The 25,828-nt window shown below is 47.6% G+C and overlaps 1 protein-coding gene across 4 annotated transcripts; it reads right to left on the reverse strand.

Annotated features, from left to right (window-relative positions):
* Positions 1-25,828, reverse strand: LOC110198667 (chloride channel protein ClC-Ka-like). 4 transcript variants are annotated; one of them, XM_078145660.1, is made up of 20 exons: positions 25,747-25,828; positions 23,362-23,470; positions 18,901-19,029; positions 17,408-17,536; positions 16,143-16,282; positions 15,952-16,029; positions 15,041-15,119; positions 13,349-13,474; positions 12,402-12,486; positions 12,052-12,153; positions 11,107-11,191; positions 10,260-10,433; positions 9,621-9,690; positions 8,105-8,218; positions 7,532-7,745; positions 6,803-6,936; positions 4,707-4,795; positions 3,770-3,853; positions 691-777; positions 1-392 (listed from the first exon to the last, which is right to left on the reverse strand). In XM_078145660.1, exons 2-20 carry the CDS (start codon positions 23,462-23,464, stop codon positions 345-347), a joined length of 2,070 nt encoding a protein of 689 aa, XP_078001786.1. In that variant the 5' UTR covers positions 23,465-23,470; positions 25,747-25,828; the 3' UTR covers positions 1-344. The 4 variants fall into 4 exon arrangements, with proteins under 4 accessions (XP_078001786.1, XP_078001787.1, XP_020828730.1 ...); XM_078145661.1 differs by lacking the exon at positions 25,747-25,828 and adding an exon at positions 24,671-24,910 and having other exon boundaries at positions 7,532-7,700; XM_020973071.2 differs by lacking the exon at positions 25,747-25,828 and adding an exon at positions 24,671-24,910.

Here is a 25,828-nt window from a genome sequence, read left to right on the forward strand (position 1 = left end):
TAATACACCAAGCATTTATTAAGCGTGCACGCGGCATCAGGCTAGAACAGAGCCCCTAAAGGCCAAATAGACAGCGATCTCTACCTTCTAGGAGCTTACATCCCCCTGAATTGGGCAAGATGAGCTCTGAGGACCATGACGATTCTAGACCCTATGACCCAGAGGAGAAGGGAGTGGACTTAGAGGTGGGGGCTGTGTCAGTGAAATGAGATGCAGTGAGCCCAAGGGCTGTTAGTAACACAAACCACAGAGGCAGTGGTAGTAGCAGCAATAGCCTGGTTCCTTGATCAAGATAATAGGACAGGGCTGGTGGGCTCCACACCCTTCTCCTCCAGCAGGCCACCTTATTTAGGAGCTGAGGGGTTTGCCAGGTCAGCAATGGCCTTCTCCAGCTAGAGGAAAAGAGAAAATTGGTATGGGTTGTTTGAGGGTGGAAGGAGATTACTCAAAAACCAAATAAAAGTGCCCCTCTGGTCCCAACTTCCTGAAGATTTTTCCTCTTGGCCTGGCCTGGGATCTGGAATCAGATCCTAGAATCAAATCCCCGCTAGGAACCCTGAGACCTGATTGCCCCTTGCACAAGGAGCTGACCTAGAGACTCCATGAAACAGGGTCCAGACTGCGACCCACTGGAGTTGCTTCACACCACTGTCCATCCCTGCCTGCTTCCTCCCTCCCCATCCCTGGTACCTCCACCCAGGAGATGAAGCCCACCATTCGGCCCATCGATGTCACCAAGATCCTCTGCATTTTCAAGAGTTCAAAGAGGTTGTGGACCTGGGGAAGAGAGAGGTGGGTTCAGTACTGCAAAGGGGAGGGATCCTGGAAGGGTGAATTTAGCAAAGCTCCAAGGAAGAGCTGAGCAATGGGGGATGTGTTGTAAGAGAAAGGACTCTTATATCCCCTTTGGCAAGACTCTCCTTCACATTGTGCCTCAGTTTCCCCAGGCTGAAAAGGTAGAAATGGGGGGGGTTGAACATAAATCCCTGTAATTCCCAAACTGGCCAGCAGAGGCCACCCTGCTCCCACAAAAGAACCTTTCCAGGTACAGGGAATTAGGAGGCTGGGAACTGGACCACAGGACAGGGCATACAGAGGGAAGGGAGCTTAGAGAAGGTCTAGTGTGTCCCCCTCATTTTACAGAGGTGGGAACAGACTCAGAAAGCTGAGGTCTCTTGCCCAAAGTCTAAAGTGTACAGACTTCTGACCTAGGACGAGTCACTGACTGTGGGCTAGTCAGCACACATTTATTGAGCGCCTACTGTATGCCAGGCACTGTTCTAAGCACTAGGGGTACAAAGAACGGCAAAAACTTTCCCTGCCCTTGAGGAGCTCACACTGTAATGGGGGACACAACAAGTAAATCACGAGGTACCAACAAGATTGATGCCAAGTATCTAGACAGAGTAGGTGGGGATGAGGGGGGCAGGGAGTAGGTGAGGCAGCTGGGTAGTGCAGTGGGTAGGGTACTAGACCTGGAGTCAGGAAGACCTCACACTTACTAGATGTGTGAATCTGAGTAAGTCATTTCACCTGTTCCTGCCTCCGTTTCTTCATCTATAAAATGGGAATAATACACCTACCTTCCAGGGATGTTGTTAGGATAAAACTCAATAGTATTTGTAAAACACAATATAAATGCTAACTATGATCTCTAAGATCTCTGGTTCTACATATACAATCCTATGAATTTTCCTTACCCCTCCCTTCTCCCTGTGCTGACGATGGTCCGAGGGCCAATACGTAGAATTAACAAGAACAACTTGTTCTTTATGCCTCCCAAACCACCCTCGTCTCCTTACCAAGGTGTCCCTGGCAGGTGAACAGGGCAGAGATTATTATCCCCACTTCACAGATGAGCAAACTGAGGCACACCTCTGGTTCTCCTCTAAAAGGCTCTGATGTAATTGAGATTGTCCACTTTTGCCTTGAGTGAAGTCCTTGGGTTTAAAGGGATTCTTCTGAAAAACTCAATCCACTAGATCCTTGTTTCCCAACCCAACAGGGTTTCCAGGCCAGCAAAAGAAACTTTCAGGAACTCAGGTGGTAGAGACCAGGAGCCAGGGAGAAGTATGAGTAAAGAGGGAGGGAAGATCAGTACATGGGGAGCAGGAGCAGACCTTGGCTTCTAACAGTTTTATTTATGGCTAAAATTTTACCTCAAATCTGTGCCAATCATGAACTGGCATTTCAATCAATTGATTTATAATTCAAATTATAATTTATTTATAATTAATTTATTAAGTGCTAATTACGTGGTAGGTGCTGTGTTTGGTGCTGGAGATATAAATATAAATGAAAGAGCTCAGCCCCAGCCTTCAAGGAGTTTACATTCTACCAGAGAAAGGAAGAAGCGTTTACATAGAACTTCCTATAAGCCAGGCACTTGACAAATATTATTTCATTTGATTGTCACAAAGACCCTAGGAGATATTATCCCCATTTTGCAGTTGAGGAAACTGAGGTGAAGAGACTTGCCCAAGGTCACACAGCTAAGAAGTATCTGAGGCTGTATTTGAACTCAGATCTTACCAACTCCAGCTCTAATGCTCTATAATAATTGCTAACATTTATATAGTGCTTCCCATGCATCAATCACTGTGCTAATCAATTTACAATTATCCTATTTGATCCTTATGACAACCTGAGAGATAGGTGCTGTTATTAAACCCAATTTACAGATGAGGAAACTGAGGGTTAAGGGACTTGCCCAGGCTCACACAGGTAGGAAGTATGTGAGGCCACATTTGACCTCAGGTCTTCCTGATTCCAGGGCTAGTACTCTGTCCACTGAGCCACCGGATCTTATTAAGAGAACATTTCATCAAAATAAATCTCCACAGTGACCAGCCACCCTTCCAAAGCACTCATGAGGAAACATGCTATCTACCTCCAGAGAGAGAACTGATGGACTCAGACTGCAGACTGAAACAGTTTTTTCCTTTTTCTTTTTCTTGCTTTTTTTTGAATGTGGCTAGTGTAGAAATTTGTTTTGCATGACTATACAAATTTGGGTTTTTTAAAATAACTTTTTGGTTTTTAATTATTATTAAAATGTATTTTTAATTTATGGAAAAAATAAGCATTTCCATAACATAGTACAAAACATGATTGCACGTGAAATTGCAAATCTATCATGAACAATTTGCTATTCCTTTCAAATGTACAACAGAATGATCGTGTGTATTTCTTTTTTTTTCTTCAAATTTGTAATAGGTTTTATTTTTCTTGCCTTCTCATTAGGTAGGGGGAGAGGATTTGGAATTGAAAAACAAATTTAGTCTCTGTGCTTAAAAAAAATTTTTTTTCAAAAAGAAAGAAAAAATGCATATACAATGCACCTAAATGAATCCCTCTCTGGTGCAGCAGACTCACAGGACATTAGAGCTTAAGAATCCAGTAAAATGGTTCCTTGAGGGCAGGAACCATTTCATTTATTTTTTCTCCTTGTATCGCCAATGCACAATGGCTGGCACATGGGAGGTGCTTGCTAATGAATGTGTGTTGAAATTGAAGCTAGATGTCCATCCCATTCAACCTTGGCATTTTACAGATGGGGAAAGTGAGGTCCAGAGAAGGGAATACTTGCACAAAATCACATAGTTAGCAAATGACTGAGCCAGGGCTGGACCTGAATCCAGGTTCTCTAACTGCAAGTCTCCAGCCTGCAGCTCACTGCCTTCCCTTAGCTCTGTTCCACGCTCTTTGAAATACCTTCCTGGTAGCACACTGCTCTCTGCCGCCCCCTAGCGCATGCCTACTTAGTTACCTGGTGTAGGGAAGTCTGGGGTGACACCTGCAGGGTCACAGGTTCCACGGGGCAGCCCCCAGCCAGGACCTCATGGAGACGCCACTTGGAGAGTGAGAAAGGGAGGGGTGAGGGAGTGGCAGCCAAAATGTCCTGCCTGTTCCATCCCCGCTACACCTCCCACCAGACTGGACTAGATAGAAAGGACACGGGAGAGATTCCTCCCTCTGTCTTTCCTCCCTCCCTATTTCCTCTCTTCCTACCTCCTTCCTCCCTCCCTCCATCTCGCCCTTCCTTTTTCTTTCTTTCTCCTCCTTCCTTCCTTTTCTTTCCTTTTCTCTCTTCATTCATTCCTCTCTCTTTCTTTTTCTTCCTCCTTTTCTTCCCTCCCTCCTTCCTCTTTTTCTTTCTCTTCCTTCCACTCTTCCTTCTTTCCTTCCTTCCTTCCTTCCCTCCTGCCTCCCTTCATTCTTTCTCTCCAAACCTGTGATTTTATCATATATGGAGCTCCTGGTGGAGAATGATCTCTGTCAATGCAGAGTTTATACAGTCTCTGCAAATTAGAGAGTCCTCTGGGCGATGAAGAGATTGAGTGCCTTACCCAGAGTCACATAGTCCTTATGTGTCAGAGGTGGGACCCCAATCCAATTCTTCCTGACTCCACTGAGAGCTCTATGTATGAAACCACACTGCCTACCCATAGTGAAACTTTTGGACAGGTTGCCAGTTGGAGGAGGGGTTCCCTGTTGCTCCTTATGGCTTTGAGTCCCTCCTCCTCCCACCCCTGACCCCAGCATCTGCCAGCCCAGTCCATCAAGCCCTCCCATGGCCTCAGCCTTCTCCCCTCTCTCCACATTATGCTTCCTCCTTTAGAAGAGAGATTTGGATATCTCCTCCCACCACCCTTACCTTGGGTGGGTGGCTAGGCTTGGGCATTGCCTCCATCCCCTTCACCCACCTGGTGCCTGCTTGCCTGGATGGTTGGCTCTGCCTGGAGGAATGGCAGCAGCTGGTCCCTACGGATGATGCCCACCAAGAGCTGGGATTCTGGACCAGGAAAGAGAAAAGGGGAGAGGAGACAGGAGCATTTGGTTGGGTGAGAATTTGGGTCAGTCCTCACTGAAACTGGGTGGAGGGACAGGGCAGGGCAATGCCCTCCAGAAGAGCTGGAAGAGATAAAACAGTCCATTGAGGGAGGAGCAGGAGAAGGGGAATTAAAGGGGAGGGGGGACCTTTGTGGAAAGACCCAAGGTGCTTTTCTTCTGGTCTCCCCACCAGCCCTGGCTTAGAATCATAGAATGTCAGAGCCGGGGGGACCTTGTGGCCTTCTAGAGCAGTGGTATCAAACTCACATAGAAATGGGGGCCACTAAATGATGCATAAAATCCCTGACCGCACATGTCGGCCTAGGAAACCACATATTAACATCATTTATGTTCTGTTGCATTTTTGGTTTGTTTTGTTGAACATTTCCCAATTACAATTTAATCTAATTTGGCGCCCCAGTCACAAGTACTGAGTGTTTGCTACCTTTGATTTTTCCTAGTCACATAGCTGGAGTGGAATTGACCTAGGTTACTGCCCTAGCTATTTATCTGTCTTTCCTGCCTCCTGTCTACCCCCTCTGTAATCGTCCCTCACCCCACTGCTCAGATAACCTCCCCACTCCTCTGCAAACCCAAAAGCACTACGTGAAATGGTAGCTCCTGGGAGGCATTCTGGGACAGGGGAACACAGGAGTAATCTGGAGTTGTGAACCTGTGGCCAAATCCTGTGTGAGTCTGGTCATGTCCCTGGCCTCAGGTTGCTTTGTCATCTGCAAAATGAGGACTCCCCAGGGCTCTTCCATCTCCACATTTGTGAGCCTACAGTCGTCTATTCAAAAGCCTTCAGTGACTCCCAGAGGTCCCCAGAGCAAGCCTGATCCTGGCATTCAAAGCCTTCTATGCTGTCTCATCCTTCCTTTTCTCAGTTCATTCACATCACTTCCTCTCATGGACATTGTCCCAGCTGAACTGGACTTTTAGCCTTGAAGAAACCTCAGAGACCAACCAGTGTGAGCCATTCCTGATCCACCAATCCCCTATAAAATAGCCTGGGCCCCCATGGAAGCTTCTCATCCCACCTTGGGACAGCTCGAATTGCTAAAAAGCTTCTCCTGACACTGAGGCTAAGGCACACTCTAGTCTCTCTGTCTCTGTCTCTGTGTTTGTCTCACTCTATCTCTCTCTGTCTCTCGTTGTCTCTGTCTCTCTCTTGTTTCTACCCATTGCTCCTACCTGCCCCTGCTCTCAGGGGCCAAGCAGACTAAGGCTAGCCCATGGGCTAGCCCACACCCACATTGGAATGAACTCCCCAACTCCATTTGGAGAATTGCTTCTCTTCCTTCAAGGTTCAAATCAAGTATTCTGCACTCCTCCATGAAGCCTTCCTGACCATCTCCTTCTCCATCAGGGGAAAAGTAGTTTTTCCCTCTTCAAATTACCTATTACACAATTAAGTGTAATGATACCATGGGTGATAATACGGGTCACCATAGATATAGACAGAAGGACCTCAGAGATCATCAAGTCCAACACTCTCATTTTACAGAGGAGGAAACTGAGGCTCAAGAAGTGACTTAGGACTGTAGATGTAGAGCTGGAAGGGCCCTCAGATGCCATGAAATCCAAACCCCTCACTCTACAAAGGAGAAAATTGAAGCTGAAGTGACTCAATGAGGTCACAAAGGTAGCTGGCATCTCAGGTGGGATTTGAATTCAGGTCCTCTGGCTAAACATACTATACTATTTGAATCTCTCCATTATACTTCATCACCCTTGCCCTTGTATCTTAGTTATGTGGGTATTTAGCCTTCTTGCCATCAGAAGTCCTTGTGGGCAGGGTCAATGTTGTATCTTTCTATCTTGGTAGCCCCATGTTAACCATAGCACCTTGTATACAATACATGCTTAATAAAGGTCTCTCCTGCTTCCATCCCAGCCTTTTCTCCTCTAGGCAGGAGGCTGGGGGAAAGGAAAGGGAATGCCCAGCCTTATCCCTCCCAGAGGTCACCTTCACTCTCCACCAGGGGGTATTCAGCAGCTTCAGTGGAGGTCACAGTTTGGACCACCTCGTCCAAGGAGGAATCTTTGGCCAGGGTGGTGATGTTTGGGTTCATGAAGAGCTCAGCAGTTACCCAGTAGGAGCTGTGGGCAAAGGAGACCCAGTCAGGGAAAGAATCAGGAATGACCCCCTGAGCAGAAATATGGCATTTTTGCTGCCATGGGAATCTGGAGAGGAGGGTGTCATGGCACGGGGATAGGGGAGACTCCCTTTGGTCTAGGCCAGAGACAGAAGATGTAAGGAATCACTAGGGCTGTGTAAGGATTACTAGAGCTGGAGGATCCCTCAGAACACAGGATGTCAGAGCTGAAAGGGTTGACATGCTAGAAGAGCCCTTAGAACATAGAATGTCAGAACTGGAAGGGTCCTTAGAACAGAGAATATGAGAGCTGGGTATATCCTTAGAAGGCAGAATATCAGAGCCAGAAGGATTGTGGGACCATAGTCCTAGAGGTGGAAGTGCTTTTCAAGCCTCTCTAGTCCAAACCACTCATTTTACAGGTAAGGAAACTGAGGACCAGAGAGGAGAAATTCCTTGCTCCAGGTCACATAGTTAGCAGCAGAGAGCCCAGGTCCTCTGCCTCCAGGCCAGTGCTCTTTGCAGGACAGCAGACCCTAGGAGAGAGTCCTAGGCCTTCCTCCCAGCCCACCAGTCAGTTGGCAATGGTTAGGACTCACTTGAGTTTGCGGCCTAGGACCCGGGGCAGGTAGGGAAGCTTCTTCAGGATGATGCCATTATCGTAGAAGGAGGGCTGGCAGTTCTGACACACAGCATTGGCTGCCAGCACAGCCATCAGTACTGGCAGCACGTGGACAAACTGGCCTGTCACTTCAAAGGCTAGCAAGGCTGGGGAGATAGTGTGAGTCACTGCTCCTGAGAAGGCAGCAGCTCCTATCAAGAAGTTGAGGGGAAAGCAGAATACAGGCTGAGCTAGCAGTTAGCCCCAGACCACCACAACTCAATCCCCTCTGTACCTCCTGGAACCTCTGAGTTTAACAGGGGTGCTGGGGAGGAGTCAACACCCAGCACTGAAGGCCTAAATCAGAGTGAGCCTGAGACACTCCCAGGGGAAGGGAAAGATTTTGTCCTTAAGCAAGATTGGCCTTGGACCAGAGCCTGCCCCATGGTTCCCGTTCATGTGACTCTGAGGCCAAGCTTAGCATCACTCTCCAGCCACAAGCAGGCTCTCCTCAAACTGCCCCACAGGCTCAGGCATGGTTAATGCTCTTTGTTCCCACAGGGAAATTTACCTGCCAGGGCATATGCACCAGGGATGATGGTATTGATGACCCCGTCATCAGTCTTGATGCCCTCTGGGAAGATGACAGCTAGAATCTCACCAAAAATTCGTCCAATGCTGGCCCCTGGCAAAAGTTGGGAGAGAAGTGAGGCACGATCTGCTCTACTGCCCTAAAGGCCTTGAAGTCTTTCCATGTGCCCAAACTGTCCTTAAGATAAAATTATGGAGCAGAGCACCCTCAGTCAGACAACTCCCCAGAGCTCTAGTCTTCAGAATCACAGAAATACAGATTCATAGCATTTAGAGTGAGAAGGGACCTTGGAAGTCATTGAGTTTGTTTTACAGATGAGGAAACTGAGGCCTATAAAGTGTAAGTGCCTTGCCCAAGGTCACATGGAGGGAGGATCATAGCTTCAGAGCTGGTCTCTACAAACCAACTCCCTCATTTACATATGAGGAAAATGAGAGCCTGGGTCACACATCTAAGTGTCAGAGGCATGATTCACACCTAGGTCTTCTTGCCTCCAAGTCTAGCATTCTTTCCTCTATTCCAAAAATCTAGGGCATCTGGTCCTTTGTGCCTGAGCAGGAGTCCCCTCTACAACGTCCCCAACCAGAAACCTTCCAGGCTGTGCTGCAAGACTTCCAGGGAAGGTGATCCCACAACTTCCCGAGTTTCCACTTTTGCATGTCTCCAACTGTTAACAGAAAGTTTCCTTGCATTGAATTAAGATTTGTCTTTCTGTAACCTTCCATCCAGGTGCCCCCTTCAGGGTGGGCACAGTGCACAGTGCACAGGGCTAGGAGTCAGGAAGACCTAAGTCCAAATACAGCCTCTGACACTTACTAGCTGGGTGACCCTGGGCAAGTCACTTCACCCTGTTTACCTCAGTTTCCTCAACTGTAATGAGCTGGAGAAGAAAATGGCAAACCACTCCAGTGTCTCTGCCAAGAAAACCCCAAATGGGGTCATGGAGAGTCAGACACAGCTGAAAACAACTGAACAACAATGACCTTCCACTCACTGGTGCTTAGTTCTCTCTCCTGGAGCCAAGCAGAACACGTCTTCCTACTTCCATGTGACAGATCTATAAATACCTGAAGACAACTATCATGGTCTCTCTTTTTCACCCAATCAGTCCTAGGATAGCATAATCTCCAGTCCTCTCCTCACCATCCTGGTTGCTTTCTTCCTGTGCTTCATCTTGACAATGTCTTCTCTATGATGTGGTGCCCAGAACTGAAGAGGATATTCTAGATGTGGTCTGCCCAGGACAGCATGCATTGGGACTTATCACCTCCCTCGCTATGGATACTATGCCTCCCTTAATATGACCTAAGGTCACATTAGCTTTTGCAGCTGCCGTAATGGCTAGCACCATTTCTTACGTACAGGACATATTCTGCAAAGGTTTACCGAGTGAATAGCTTTGAGAGCATCTGGCAGGCAGCCCATTCCCAGGTCCCAGGACTCTTCCACATAGAATGGGTATGGTACCAACCACCTCTGGGCCCTCCAGACTCACCATAGATAAATACAGGCAGAAAGTACCCAGCTGGCATGGGTATTGTGGTGGCGAGAATCAACATCCAAAACTGTGGGGAGAGGCACGGTCCTAAGGGCACGCTGGAGGGAGATGCCCAGCAGGGGGAGATGTGAAGGAGGCAGAGTGAGGGGGCTGAATGAGGGGATGATTTGGGGCTGGGTGTTGGTAGGATAAAGGATGTTGGCAGGGTGGGAAAGTGAGCTATGATGGAGACAGCTGGGAGAGGGGAGTGTCCAAGCCAGACACCCAACACCCACATAGAGGTCTAGCCACCTCAAGTCTCTGAGTAGTTCATTGGCTGAGAGCCGGTAGGAACCTCAGAGATTACTGCGTGAGGTCCAGTCCCCTCCTGCTGCAGAGGAGTCAAGGAGGCCTGGAGAATAAAGTGACTTGCCTCCTTTCACACAGGGTCTAGGTGTCAGAGCTGGGGTCTAACTCAGGCCTTCTGGCTCCAGAGCCCAAGCTCTCTCCACCAGCCTGCCCAGGCTGGCCCAGCTAGAGCCTCAACAGCAGTAAGCCAGGGTGGTTAGGGGAAGGAAGTGGGTAGAAGAGGTGGCATCTAAGTGGGGAAAATGCCAGGTTAGAGAAGGTGGCAAGGAGGTAAGTGGGGACACGTACCTTCATGGCCAGGAAGAAGGCGAGGGTGCCAAAGATGGTAAACTGGGGATGGTACCACTCAAACCATAAGTTGTTGGGGTCCACTTCTGCGGGCCATTCAGGGGAGGAATTCCGGGAGAGCAGAGCCCAGGATTGGTTGTCAAATAGTGAATCCAGGTACAGATTCATAGACAACTAGGGGTAGAGATGGGAGTAATAATTCTCACAGATATCGCTCCCTGCTCCCCCCACCACTCTCTCTTTATATCTCCCCCTACCCAAGGCCTGCAGACTTATCCAGGGAGTCTTCACTGTCCACTCCTGCTGACCCCTGGCCACAGTGATGTTGACCTCTAAACTATTGGACCAATTAACTATCTGGGCTCTTCACATCCAGAAGCAACTGGTAGTACAATGCATAGAGTGCTGGTCCTGGAGTCAGGAAAACCTGAGTTCAAATCCAGCCTCAGACCCTTATAAGCTATGTGACCCTGGACAAGTCACTCCACTTCTGTCTACCTCAGTTTCCTCAATTATAAGAGAGAGATAATAAGAGCCCCTACTCCACAGGGTTGTTGTGAAGATCAAACAAGATAATATGTATAAAGGGCTGAGCACATGCCTGACACATAATAGGCACTTAATCGATGTTTGTTGCCTTCTCTTCCCCTCACTTGGCACTCAGCACTTGCTGTGTGATGTAGTTGGTGCCTGGGGGTCCTTGTCTCCCCACCTAGACTGTAAGCTCTTTGAGGGCAGAGAGCCTAGCTTATACTTTCTGTAATAATGGGCTCTGGTGAGGTATAGGGGGGAAATCAATGGACTTAGATTGAGGGGATCTCACTCCACCACCTCATTTCTCTCTTACCCTGGAGGCCATGAATCGTCCCAGGCTGTGTGGGTAGGTGATGGAAGCCAGAAGCAGGGCCACCAGGGCTGAGTACACAGGCTTGCTGGAAGGGAGAGGAAGGAGGCCAGGCTCACCCCATGCTATCCCCTATGCAGGGGCCAGAGAGGGGATGCTGGGAGTGAGGGGCAGTCTTCCCATATCCTAAGGACTTCCCCTCTCAGGGTGCCTTCCATCTACTCTGTATAGATCCCGAGTCTGCTTCGTGCCGTTGTCTCTCCCGCTCCCACTCTCATTTGAATGTAAGCTCCCTGAAGCCAGGAACTCGGTTTTTTGTTTTTCTTTGCACAGGGTTTGGCACACAGTAAACACTTAGTAAATGCTTGTTGCCTGGGTATGTTCCACCTCACCCCATTTTCCAGATCCCTGTATTTGTTCTCTTCTCCCAGTAAATGGAAGCTTCCTGAGGGCAGGGACAGTTTTTGCCTCTTTGTAGCCCCAGCAGTTAGTACAGTGCCTGGCTCATAGTAGGCACTTTTTTGCTGTTCAGTGGTTCAGTCAGGTCCCACTCTTTGTGACTCCATGGACCATGGCACCCTAGGCCCCTCTATCATCCACTGTCTCCCAAAGTCTGTCCAAGCTCATGTCTGCTGCCTCTATGGCACTATCTAACCATCTTATCCTCTGCCATCCCCTGTTCCTTTTGTCTTCCATTTTGGCCAACATCAGCATCTTTCCAAAGAGTCCCATCCTCTCATTATATGGTCAAAATATCTACGTTTGGTAGGCACTGAATCAATGTTTAGTGATTGATTGATCCTAGATCCTGGATGAAGGCCTGATCATCAGGGCTATGGGCTCAGAATTAGGGAAGGGGGGCCAGGTTAGCAGATGGACACTCAGGAAGAATTGTAGTGAGAAACACCATCCCCCCAACTCTCAAAAGCCCCTCATCCTGGTTCATACTCTGTTGCAAGCAGTTTTTTGGTAATCCAGTTTCTTCGAACAAACAATGCAAATCTGCGATGGCCGAAGAGGTAGGCACAGCTCACAATCCCACAGACAAACCTGGAAGGAGAGGGCAAGAGGAACCCTGAAGTCCAACTAAGATCCCCTCCCCCTCTCCCTGTCTGGAGGCCCCAGAAATAGCTCAACATGACTACCATTGACTTGTATCTGTAGAGCCCAGGGTTCTTAGTGGAATTCCTCCTTGAGGAAAGGGGGGATTGGCAGGCCAGGGCCACCCTGAAAATGGGGTGGGCTGTGCCCAGCCAAGGGCCTACTCTTCCTTCTGGGTCTTTTTTGTACTTACTCACCCAAGTAATATAAAGAAGAAGATTTCTGGTAGGTCAAAGGGTATATCTACTCGGAATCTAGTCTTGAAGAGGGGGGTGATGGTTTCTGGGGAAAACATGGAGTAGAAAGGAAGCATACATCAGATCCTTAGCTTACTGTACCTTGCCCCCATACCCCAACTTATCAAGTCCCTACAGGAGTGTCTCCTTCCCCAATAGGAAGTCTTCAAAAACTCTTAGCCTGACATTCAAGATCTTTTACAACTTGACCCCTACTGACATTGTATCCCACTGTTCCCATAGAATCACAGAATCTCAAACCTGGAAGGCACTTTGCTGTTATTCAGTTATTTTTCAGTTGTGTCCAACTCTCCATGACCCCATTCTCAGTTTTCTTAGCAAAGATACTGGAGTGGTTTGCCATTTCCTTCCCCAGCTCATTTTATAGATGAGGAAACTGAGGCAGACAGGACTAAGTGACTTGCCCAGGATCACACAGTTAGGAAGTATCTGAAGCCACATTTGAACTCAGGAAGATGAGTCTTCTTGAGTCCAGGCCTGGTGTCATCTTAGAGGGTGTTAACTTAAACACCTGGACAGGTAACCCTCCTACTATATTGTAAAGAAGTAGTCATGTTTAGTATATGCTTAAAGAGCGCTAAGGATGGGGAACTCATTACCTGACTTTTACAAAGCACCCCATTCCTCTTGGAGTTATCCCTAAGGGTCAGGACATTTTCCTGACATCAAGCCTCAGTGGGCCTCTTTGTCACTCCCATTCATTCATTACTCCTAATTCTACCTTCTGGGGCCATGAAGAACTAAGTCAAATCTCTCTTCCACCTGCTTAAAAAGGTCCCTAGAGACAGTGGAACAGAAATCCCTTGAGCAATCCTGAACATAGACCCCTTGAGTTGTTTTTCCTGACAGAAAAAGTCCTCCTAGGAGGATGCTCAGATTCTACCCACCTTGCTCACTGTTGAAGACAGCCAAGAGCCGGAACATGAAGGCCCCACAGACCGAGGAGAAAAAGCCCCTCCAGTAATCCCAGACAGCAAAGTGGGAGGACATGACCTCAATGCTGAACAGGACCCCTGTGGCGGAGGGGCCAGACAGAACAGGCTCAGTGCAGACTTTCCACCAGACCTGATGGTTAGGGATAACCTCACCCCCACCACAGCTGGAGTTCCCAGCTACAAGAGGAACCCTCTTTCCCCCTTCCCCTACTCACTCCCAGACTGGACATTATCTGACCAAAAAGGACCTATATTAGCTCAAATCCCACCTTCTACAGGAAGCCTTCACTGATCAAGCCCTTTTCAGAGTGTAGCAGACAGAGCCCTGAGCCTAGAGTCAGAAGTTATAGATTTGAATGATGAAGCCATAGATTTAGGGTTAGAAGGGACCCTGAAGGTCGTCAAATCCAACCCCATCATTTTACAGATGAGGAAACTGAGGCCTAGGGAGACAAACCTGGATTTGAACCTTGTCCTCTGACTCCAAAGCTGACCAGCTCTCTAGTTCTGCCTCTGCCATTTAGCCGTGTGAACTTAGGGAAGCCCCCTTCTCCTCTGCGTTTGAGTCAGAGGGACTAGTATTAAATCTCAGCTCTTCCACTCACTACCAGAGCAACCCTGGATAAGTCATAGGCTCACAGGATCAGAGCATCACAGATTTAGAAGTGGAAGGGACCTTAGATGTCTTGAATTCCAACACCTTTATTTTCAGTTGAGGAAACTGAGCCCAGAGAGAAAAAATAATTTGCCAAGGCCACAGGCAGAGTCAGGATTTGAACCCAGGGACTCTAATTCCAAATTGCCAAATTTAAATACTCTGGGCCTCAGCTTCCTCACCTGCAAGATGGGGATAATAATCCTTTTACCATCAGTACCACAGGCATGTGAAGAGAGTGCTTTGCAAAGGGCAACAGCGATAGGCCTTTTTCATTACTCTCTGCATTTCTAAAGCACCTAGTATGCGTACCACCTAATTGAGTGTCCAGTTCTAATGCTGTTGTGCAGTCCTGTCCACCTCTCTGTGACCCCATTTGGGGTTTTCTTGGCAAAGATACTGGAGTGGTTTGCCATTCCCTTTCCCAGCTCATTTTACAGATGGGGAAACTGAGGCAAACAGGGTAAAGTGACTTGCCCAGGGCCACACAGACAGTAAGTGTCTTTTGCTGGATTTGAAGTGAGGAAGATGAGTCTTGCTGACTCCAGGCCCTGACCTCTACACACTATGGTGCCACCTAGCTGTCCCTAATGTTCTAATAGTTTAGTTCTAATAGTGTCTTACATTGTTTCCCATTGGCTTTCTTGTCTCATCTCCCCCAATTAGATCATAAACACTTTAGAAGGGACTTCAACTTTCCTTCCTCCGTCTCCTGCGGAGGTTTGGGCATACGGCATGTGCTTAAGAAGCACATACCTATTCATTAGTTTGACTCAACCAGAACACAGCTCCCTGGATCCCAGGCAATGGGGCAGGGGCAAGAATTTGACTGTCCATGCCACCCTAGGGTCAGGAAATTCCCGAGATGGGAGCCCATGGATGTTGGAGAGGAAGGAGTCTGGAGTGAGGGAGTAAAAACTCAATGGCAAGGTCCCTGGGCGGGGGCACTGTGGAACTCTGTTCTTCCCCTCCCCCGTTCCAGGTCTCACCACTGATGGGTGCCCCAAAGACAGTGGCCACACCCACTGCTGCTCCAGCCACCAGCAGCTCATTCTGCTTGATCTTGTTCTGAGAAGAAAGACAGACCATGAGACCTGGTGCTCCTGGGACTTTCCTTGCTTCGAAACACCCCCAGTTCTGAATGTCCCCCACCTTGGTTGCAAGAATCATTTAAAACCAAAGCTAAGAGGAATGTTTGTACTGAAGCTGAAGCTGAAATATTTTGGCCACATAATGAGAAGGGGACTCATTGAAAATACCCTGATGTTGGGAAAGATTGAAGGCAAAAGCAAAAGGGGAGGGCAGAGGGTGAAATGGATAGAAGTGTCAGGGAAGCAATGACCATGAATTTGGACAGACTTTGGGAGACAGTGGATGAGAGAAGGGCCTGGTGTGGGGTCACAAAGACTCAGACGCAACTCAGCAGCTGAACAATAACAACAAAAGGGACTTCAGAATGTTGAATGTCCAGGCAGGAAGAAAACTTGGAAGAACACAGAATGTCAGAGCTGGAAGGGCCCTTAGAACACAGAATGTCAGAACTGGGAGGGCCCTTAGAACACAGGATGTCAGAGCTGGGAGGGCCCTTAGAACACGGGATGTCAGAGCTGGGAGGGCCCTTAGAACACGGGATGTCAGAGCTGGGAGGGCCCTTAGAACACGGGATGTCAGAGCTGGGAGGGCCCTTAGGACACAGGATGTCAGAGCTGGGAGGGGCCTCAGAACATAGAACATCAAAGCTGGGCAAGACCTCAGACTATTATGATCCAGCAGTTTACCTGTGATATCCCACTTTCCCAATCTTTCCCAGACTCTTCAGCCAGAGCCCAGGGATTTCTGGAGCAGAGAGCCAAATCCCTGAGAAGATGAGCATTGAACCACCCAAAACCCCAGACCTTACCTCATATTCTCCAAGGGCTGAAACTCGAACCTTGCCCAGATAGGCAGCAAGCATGCAGCTAATATGTGTGAAGGGGCCCTGGGAGGAAGAAGGACTGGATGAGCACACCCAGGCAGGCACGGCCCTCATGCAGGGAGCCCCACTCTCATCCCAGAGGCATATAGACTGTTCCCTGCCCTCAGGACACATACCACTTTGCCAAGAAAGATGGTACTGCCAGATGCCAGGGTGCAGGCAAGGCCCACCACTTTAGCCCCAAAGTTCTTGATGTCCAAGTAATCCTCCAGGACTACACCAGATAAAATGACCTTCATTTCTGAGATTCCAGAACCTAACAGAAGGGAGAATGTGAGGAGGAGAGAGGCAAGTGGTTTTATTGGGCCACATGAGGATCAAGAAGTTAGTCATCCCCTATCTACTGGTGATGTACCTGGGGCAAAAACTGGTAAGGCTAAGACTGGTATTTCCTAATTCGCTATCCTCCCTCTATGTCCCCCCCCCACCCCATAATCACAGGAAGACTGTGTGGTGTGAGCTCTGGAATCCCAGGACATGTATTCAAATGCTGCCTCTAATACTTGACCACTCTGGCCCTCAGTTTCTTCATCTGTAAAATGGTTAGACTAGTGGCCTCTGAGGTTCCTTTGAGCTCCATAGCTATGGTCCTATGGTTCTATGGTCCATCCCTCCTCACTTCACAGATGAAGAAGTTGAGGCCCAGAGATATAAATGACTTACCCAGGATCACACAGATAAGTGGCAGAGCTAAATTTTTGAATCTGGGTCCTCTGACTAAACCAGACGCTCTTTCTATGAAGAGATCCAGGGCTTCCCTCATAGGCACCTGCCAGTGGGTCTCCTTTATTTCTTTGACTTTCTAACCTGATACCCCCAAGCCAGGGTATCACCTTGGTCAGCACCCCACCCCCCAAATACTGTCCTGTCATGGTGCCCTAGATGTACTTAAAAGTCAAGAGACCTGAGTTCTAGTCCTGGCCCTGCTACTGATTCAGTACAAGATCTTATCTTGGGTAAATCTCTCTCCCTCTCCACCTCAGTTTCCCCATCTATAATAGAAGATAATGATATCTATGTGATCTCTTTCATTGAGATGAAGTATTGGACAGCACTTAGAAAAGTATAAACCAACACAAAAATTCAGAACACTACCAGTAGAAGGATAGCACAGGTTAGGAAGGAGCATGAGCTCCATTGAGCATAAAATCAGGACACGTGAGTCAGGATCCTAGCTTGAACACTTATTAGCTGTGTGACCATGGGTAAACCACTAATCTTCCCTGAGCCTCAGTTTCCTCTTCTGCTTAAAAAAAAAAAAGCTTATCCTGCCTTCTTCACAGAGTTATTATGAAGAAAGCATTTTGTAAAGCCTGAGAATTCCTATTACTGTTATTATCTTTCCCCCCAGAGAACAAGTACTTTGGGCCATAGTTCTTACCTCCAGAGAAAGGGGTGATACTCTGGGAAAAGCCAGTGGAGAAGGAGACCAAGGCTATGGGATACACAGTCCAAGACAGGTAGCGGAGAAGATGGTTGTCCCCAATTTCTCGATACAGCCACATGTGCGCTAAGAGAGGACCATGGGAGTTGCAGGGCCAAAAGGCCTCGCCAGCCTCCAGTGTAGTGTTGGGAAGACGCCCTGCCTGCCATTCTCCATAGAATGAAGCTCCTGGCTTGAGTGGGTGAGTCAGTGTTAAGAGCCACCAAGGAGAGGGTAAGGTTGGGGTTGGGGACAATGGGTGGTAACCAGAAGGTATGGTCAGCTTCTCACTCAAGATGGGGGTGTTTGCTGATGACTTCAAGAGCAACTTTGAGCAAGTCACTTGCCATGTCCAGGTCTGTTTCCTCCTCCACAAAATGGAGGAATTGACAACTTTGGACATTCTGTGTCCTAAGTTTACAGAGTCTTTGGGTCAATTAGAGCTTCAGGGGTCAGTTAGTAAAGCCCCTACCTGGAGAGGAATTTCCCCTACAACATCCTGGGCCTAATGGTTCACCAACCATTGTTTGAAGACTTCACTACCTGCACCTCCCAAGGCTGCCTATTCTGCTTTGGCATAGCTCTGATGGTTGGGAAGTTTTCTTTACACTGAGTCAAAATCTGCTTCATGAACTTTCAACCACTTTCAAACTTGTTCTGTCCTGTAGACCAAACAGAATAGATTGAATCCCTTTTCCATTGGACAGCTCTTCTAATACTTGCGGACAACTATCCTGTCCTCCCTAAATCTTCTTTTCTCTAAGCTTCTCAATCCTAGTTCCTTCAAACTCTTCTCCCATGACGTGGTCTCCAGGCCTCCTACCACCCTGCTTGCCTTCTTCTGAATGTGACCAAATTTGTCATCATCCTTCCTATCATCTGGCATCCAGAACTTAAACCAACAATAGCCTGCCCCTCCCCCAACACTCACACAGACAGACTGTGTCCAGTCAGAACAGAGTGGTCCACTAACATTCTAGATTCTAACATTCTCTGTTCTGAAGTCCATCTCAGCTCTGACATTTTGTGTTATAAAGCCCATCTCAGCTCTGACATTTTGTGTACTAATGGCCCTTTCAGCTCTGACATTCTCTGTTCTGAGGTCCCTCCAAGTTCTGACATTCTGTGTTCTAAGGGCCCTTCCAGCTCTGACATTCTCTGTTCTAAGGACCCTCCCAGCTCTGACATTCTCTCTTCTAAAGGCTCTCCAAGATCCAACATTCTTTGACTCTGAACCTTCCACAACCATTCTTCTGGAAGAGAATGGGGAGGATTTTCCATAGGGAGGTAGATAAAAGGGGAGAGAAAAAAAGATGGGAAAGTGGATATGGCACTTCTCCCCATGCCAGGCAACCCACATGGCATTGCTGATGCCCCTGGGCTAGAACCTCCCCATCACTCTAAAGATATAAAAGGACAGAGCAGCTCAGGCTGGCAATGCCCATAGTTACCATGGATGACTTTGGAAACAACAAAGTTCATGGTGAAGCTGATGAGACCCATGAGCACTCCTAGGCCAACCAAGAAATACCAGTCTTCACCCACCCGGAAGAGCTGTCTCTTCACTCTCTCCAGGACGCCTGCCAAAATGGAAGAGGCAGGGTGAAGGTTAGAACATTCAGGACAGAGGTTGAGAACCTGGGGCCTTAAGGCCACATGTGGCCTTCTAGGTCCTTAAGTATGGCCTTTTGAATTTGAATTTGAATCCGAATTTTACAGAACAAATCCTTTTATTTTTATTAACTATATTTTTTGTTCATCTTTCATATTTTTATTTTATTTTAAAAATGAACATATTTAAAATACCAAAGAATAAAATAAGTTTCAAGAAAATAATCCTGCCATACTGACTGGCACGATTACAACATTAGTAAGCCATAAGGGCTAAATTGACAGCTGCTATGCTTAGGATTTAAGTCTAACTTCCCCCACCTGACTGGTGCCACTACTTCACGAGGCTGTTGGTGAGAGTTTGTGGACCCGAGTAAGCCAGTTTGTTATCAGCTTTTGAGAACAGTGTACTATGTTTCTGTTTGAAATGGAATTTGTGAATAGTTGTGCAGCTCAACAATATTTTTTAATTCTGTCTGCTTAACAGCCCATCATGTCAAAGAAGACCAAGAGAATGCTGAAGGAAGAAAATGGATTTTTTAATGAGGAATGAGAATTGCAATATTATCTTGTTTCTGCTAAAGATAAGACAATTTGCTTGCTTTGTGATACTGTAATATCAACATTAAAGAAATTCAATGCTCATCAGCATTATAACACTCAGAAGGACCACAAATATTTTAAATTAGAGGGAGAGGTATCAAAGGTTATACTGCAGATATTAAAAGATGAAAAGCAAAAGCAAAGACAATTCTTTCAAGCAGCAATAAGACTTGGAAAAAATGCCACTGAAGCAACTTATAAAGTAGTTTATATACTTGGGAAGAAAAGGAAGCCATTCAGTGATGTAGAAATTGTTAAAGAATGCATTGTCAAAGTTGTAGAATGCTTAGATTTCTATAATGTTTCAAAGTACAAACAACTGCCGCTTTCAAGAACCATAACTGATCAGAATCATGAATTAGCCTTCAACTTATCAGAACAACCTCATGCAATACTTCAAAAAGAAAATATATATTATTCAATCACTTTGGATGGAACTGATACCACTAACTTGGTGTAGGTTTTATACTTCATTCGGGTTGTAACAGAAGATTTTCTTTGCTTCAAAGAGTTACTTATTTGGGCACCCTTGTGAACAGAATACAGGGGATAGATACCTTCCACCACTTTCAAGAGAAATGTCATGAAGTTGGACTGAATTTGGAACATCTGGTGCACGTATGTACAGACAGTGCACCTTCCATGAGAAGAAAACATGAAGGTTTTATTGCACAGATTTAAAAAAAAAGTATTAACAGATCCAGATGCTCTCATTTCTTTTCATTGTATCGTGCATCAGCAAAGCCTCTGTGCTAAAGCTACTATTTTAAGTGACACTTTGCAACAAGTTATAAGTATTGTTAACTATATTCGTGTAAATGTAATATGATGTTGTCAGTTTTGTAACATGCTAAAGTTGAACGATGGGGTATTCAGTGTGGATTTGCCACATCATTCTGAAGTGCATCGGCTATCACAAGGACAGGTGTTAGCCAAAATATTATCTCTGTGAGAACAGATAGTTGAATCTTTTTTTTTTATATGAGGCAATTGGGGTTAAGCGACTTGCCCAGAGTCACACAGCTAGTAAGTGTTATGCGTCTGAGGTCAAATTTGAACTCAGGTCCTCCTGACTCCAGGGCTAGTGCTCTATCCACTGCACCACTAGCTGCCTCCAGATAGTTGAATCTTGTGAAGAACAGAATCGGCAATGTGAATTATTGAAAGAAGATTTTTATAGGAATGATACATTTTTGGGTGATATCATGTCAAATCACAATGATTTGAATACTTCCTTGTAAGACAAAACTAAGTCTATATATGATATGTGGCAACAAAAAAAATCCAGGCATTTCAAAAAAAGCTATCTTTTTTCAGAACACTTCTTCTTCCAAAGGAAATTTTGGATGAATATTTTCTCCAGTTAGCAAAGGTCATTGATAAGCAAGATGATATATGCAAATCATTTGAAGAATACACAGCTGTTTTAGACCTATTAATTGAAGAATACAATGAAAGGTTCACTGACTTTGAGAATCATGACATCACACTCAAATTAGCATTTCAGCCTCACCTAGTTGATATCACCAAGGCACCTAAAGAACTACAGATGGAATTGATTGAGCTCTCAGTAAATGACATTTTAAAGTCCTTGTTTGATGCTAAGGAAGATCCAACTGAAATATGGAAAAATGCAGCATAATACCCACGTCTTTAGCAACATTCCTGAAAAATGCTTTCTTGCTTTTCAACCACTTATTGCTATGAACCTCTATTCTCCTACCTAACCCAAATCAAGATGACCTTAAGGTCACAAATGACTGACACCCATCTAGAGGATGAACTGAAACTGTGACCTCCATGCTGCAACCAAATATTCAAATGCTTTCCAACAAAAAGCAGACATAAGAAAGTCATTAAAAGGTTATTTAAAAATTAAGAAATAATTTTCATTTTTTGAAATTAAGTACAAAGTAGATTTTTACAAAATAATGTACATTTCTAATTATATCTAATTGAAGTTTCTTGAAAGCAGACTTATTTGAATACAGCTAAATATTCATTCGACCTGCTTCAGAGCATAGGGATCTAAAGGTTGTTGGAAGGCAGTGGCCGAGGTTGGGTTAAGAATGAACTCCATGTCAGGGTAGAAGTCTGGTCAGCATGAGGCCAATCGCAGGGGAAGGGAAGGGGAAAACCAAAGAGAGTTAAGGCCAAGGTGGCAGAGCCTGCCAACCTCAGGGCAAATACGTGTCCAGTCTCAGGTTGGGAAATGTCACTGGGTATCGCTGAAGAGAGCCAACAGTATAATGAGGCATCTTGCCAGCAGAAGGTGTCATGGCAGCTGGCCCCATGCCAGGGCAGATTTCTACCCAGCCTCAGGTGTGAGAGAGGCAATGAGCATGAATGAGGGGAGCTAGAACCAGATGAGGCCATGCTGCCAGGCTGAAGAAGATGGCCCCGAGGGTGGGGGTGGGGGGTTGTGTTCAGCCAACCATGGGGTTATGGTTGCATGGAGATGGGTGTCGCCAGCTACTTCCGCCCCACCTCCCAAAGAATTGCTGTGATAGGGTATTTATAGCCTTGTGAGGAAGAGGGAGGCAGGCCCTCAGTGTCAGCTCCTGCTTCTCATAAATCTCCTGCCACTCTACTGCTAAGAGCAAACAAGGAAGCAAAGTCCACCCCCCAGGTGGGTTCCAAGACCAGGGATCGGACATAGGGTTCCAGCTACCAGGCAGGAGACAGAGGAAGCCTCTACCCACCCCAGGGGCCCAGAGGTTCCCTCCCTCCCTCGCCCCAGGCCTGCCTCCAACACCTGCCCTGACCCTGAGCCCTAGGCTAAGTACCTGGCACTCCCATTCACCAAAGAAAAGCATCTTCCCCACCTCAGCGTCCATCAAAGACAGGTCCCCAGGGATGAGCTCAACTCTCCAAAGACCGTACCCCTCGGCACCAGTTCAGAACCGTTTGCTTGGCATTCACTGTGGGGGCCCTACCTTCTTAGCCTTATCTCCTATGACCCCCTTACACACACATACACACACACACACACACACACACACACACACACACACACACACACACATACACTATACCCTCAGGTTATCCTCTACACCCAGAATACTGTCTAGACAGAATACTGTTTGCCACCAGAACTTCCCAGATAAAGGATTAGTACAAGTGGGTGAGGGGGTAGCACTTCCTAAGGTGCCCACAAAGTCTAGCCAAAGGGGTGGGAGCCCCAGGCTGAGTCTCCCAAGGCAGGCAGTGGAGGGAGGGGTAAAGGGGAGGGAGGTTCAGGTGGGTGGTGGGGGAGGGGCAGGAGGTTGGGGGAGGGGCAGGGAGGCCAGAGAACACCTGACTAAAGAACAGAGAGCCTTGTGGCTGCCTCCCTGCTCTTGCAGGCAGCAGAAGGAAGCTGGGGAGCCTCACTTCTCCCCATTCCCAGGAGATACTTGGCAGTGACCGTGCAGGGGACAGATGAAAGGGGGCTGGCCAGCTCAGGGGCTGAGGTTACAGGCTGTGTCCTAGGGGAGGGGCTATTTTTAGGGGCTGAGGTGGTCTCAGATAGAGAGAGAGAGAGGCCACTAAAAAAGGCAGCAGGGAAGGGAATAAGCTGGAGGGGGAGGGTAAGAGAAAGGCAAGCTGGGGAAGAGAAGTGGCCAGGTCAGGGAAAGAGACAGAGCCCAGATACTCCATGACCCTGCCCCCTTGCTCCCTTGGTGAGCAATGGAGTTTGGCAGGCAGGGGCCTCTCACCTCTGATTCTGCGCTGGGCTCTGGGGCAGGGACCCCAGAGCTCCTGCAAGGCCACAGGATTCCCTGAAGACCTCTCATGAAGTCCCACCAGATGCTCCATCATAGGGCCCTGTGTGGAAGAGACAGGAGGACCCTGCTGGACAGCCCAGCCCCTCCCTATGGCCCAGAGAGTTGAGGCCTTCCTCTTCTGATCTGGGTGGGCTCTCTCTCCTAGTAGTGACCACCCACTCACATCCCACCCCCCAGCATCATGCAGCCAGTGTCCAGCCTGAAATTCAGCTCAGAGGGCTCAAGGAGAAGTGGAAAGAGAATCAATTTGGCTCCCTACTGTGCCTCTCGCCTCAGTTAATGCCTCTGGGCCTGAGACCCTCATGGGAAACATGGAGTAGATCATCTCTAAGACCCCTTTGGCTCAGACATACTCTGTTCTAAGAGCCTGATTCCTCCTTCCCCAAGGCCCATTTCAAATCTTGCTCTGATGAATGTGTGTGTATACAGAGGAGGATTCAGAGCTGAAAGAGAGATGGAGGAATGTGGGGGGTATATTTGTATGTTTGGGTGTGGCACGTGTATATGTGAGGGTATAGTGTGTGTGTGTGTGTGTGTGTGTGTGTAGTATGTGCATATGTCATGTATGTGTGTGTGGTATGTATATTTGTGAGGGTGTGGCATGTGTGTATGCATATATTTAGGGACCAGTCTTCTCTGAGAATATGTGAGTCCATTTCTGTGTGTTTATATTTCTGTTACATGCCTTTTTCCTGTATGTGTGTGCAGTGTGTCTGGGAGCAGGCTTTAGGAGAGTTCTCTACCTATGTCCCTCCAGCCTGGCAGCAGGAAAAGCAGCCATCACACGCAACATCCCCCAGACCACCCAACCTCCCTGGGCCCCTCTGCCTCACCAGCAGGCATTGGACCTCCTGGCTGTCTCCGGCCACCCCACGTAGCCCCTGGGAGCAGAAGGAGGGTTACAAGGGAGACTAGATCGGGTCCCTGAATAAAAGGAGACACTCCCTTCTGCCCAGAGCCAAGCTGTGTGTGTTGGGGGAGAGGAGCAGTCAGTGCCCGGGCAGTACCTACTAAACAGTTCTGCCCACCTGCCATTTAATCCCTATAAGACAAGCTGGCCTTGGGTTGGCCCTTGGCTTCCAGGCTTCTTTCCATCTCTCCTCCCTCAGCAACCCAAAGAGAAGAAACTTGTTCCAGAACTACAATGATAGGAATCACAGCTGGAAGGGAAGCTAGATCTCACCTGGGCCAGCTCCTTCATTTTATGGAGGAGGAGAACCAGAGAAGGGAAGGGACTTACCCAAGGTCACAAAGCTAGGACACGGGAAAGTAAAGAGTCCAGTCCAAGTGCTCTGATCCCACCAGCGCTCTTCAAACAGACTTCCCCCCGAGACTGCTTCACTCCCACAGACACACACACTATTCCACAATGCTCCACAACTATCCAGACTTCCCCAGAGATCCTATTTGTTCGGGCCCCCCACATCCAGAGGGCCACCTCTCATCAACTCACTCTCGTCCTCCCTCTGCCCTCACAGACCTTCTGCTCTGAGAGTCTCCCCCTCTGGCTCAGCTGCACCTGGACAGGTGTGAGCTCCACCAATGAGCCTCTTCCCCCTCCCCAAAGCCTGGAGAGTTTACAGTGGCTATTTAGAATGTCCTTGACAAGTCAACCTGAACAGGACACACCAGTTACTTAAGGCATGGAGGGAGGGAGGTAGAAGTAGGAAGCCGAGGGTCCAGCTCATGGCTTATTAGGCCCCAGCCTCCTCCAGAAGGCAATGAATCAATGAGCCCAGCCAGCCCACAGAGACAATCTAAGGTCTGTGTCTGGTGCTGAGAAGCCAGCACAGGGAGGCCAAAGGGCTCCATAGTTCAGTTCACAGAATCAGAGATGGGGCGGGGGCAGGGGGAAGAGGGGCCACTTAGAGGTTTTCTAGCCCATGTCCTTAGTTATACAATGGAGGGAACTGGGTCTAGAGAAGGGAAAGAATTTGGCCAAGATTACACAGGTAATTAGTAGCAGAGCCTTCAGATTCTAAGCCAGGGCCTCTGGCTGGAGATGCAGTGAGGGACCTTTGTTTGCATGATGATAACATCATTTGGCTCACAGCATGGAAGAGCAGGGAGCGTCCTTAGAATATGGAATGTCAGAGCTGATAGGGACCTTAGAACACAGAATGTCAGAGCTGGGAGGGCCCTTAAAACACAGAATGTCAGAGTTGGGAGGGCCTTAGAACATAGAATGTCAGAGCTGGGAAAGGCCCTAAAATGTCATAGGTAGAGAGACCTCAGATATTATTTAGGTGGTTGAAACTTCTTTATGTCAATCCTAAATCCACACTTTTTCAGCTCCACCCTCCACCCCCAGTATACCTAGCTCATTGCTCTGAGGCCAAACAGAACAAGATTATCTCCTCAGCCCAAAGACCAAATGCTTCTCCCCAAGTGGACCTGA

Source organism: Phascolarctos cinereus, unplaced genomic scaffold, assembly GCF_003287225.1.
Source record: "Phascolarctos cinereus isolate Bilbo 61053 unplaced genomic scaffold, phaCin_HiC Scaffold_726;HRSCAF=1367, whole genome shotgun sequence".
Lineage (NCBI taxonomy): Eukaryota > Metazoa > Chordata > Mammalia > Diprotodontia > Phascolarctidae > Phascolarctos > Phascolarctos cinereus.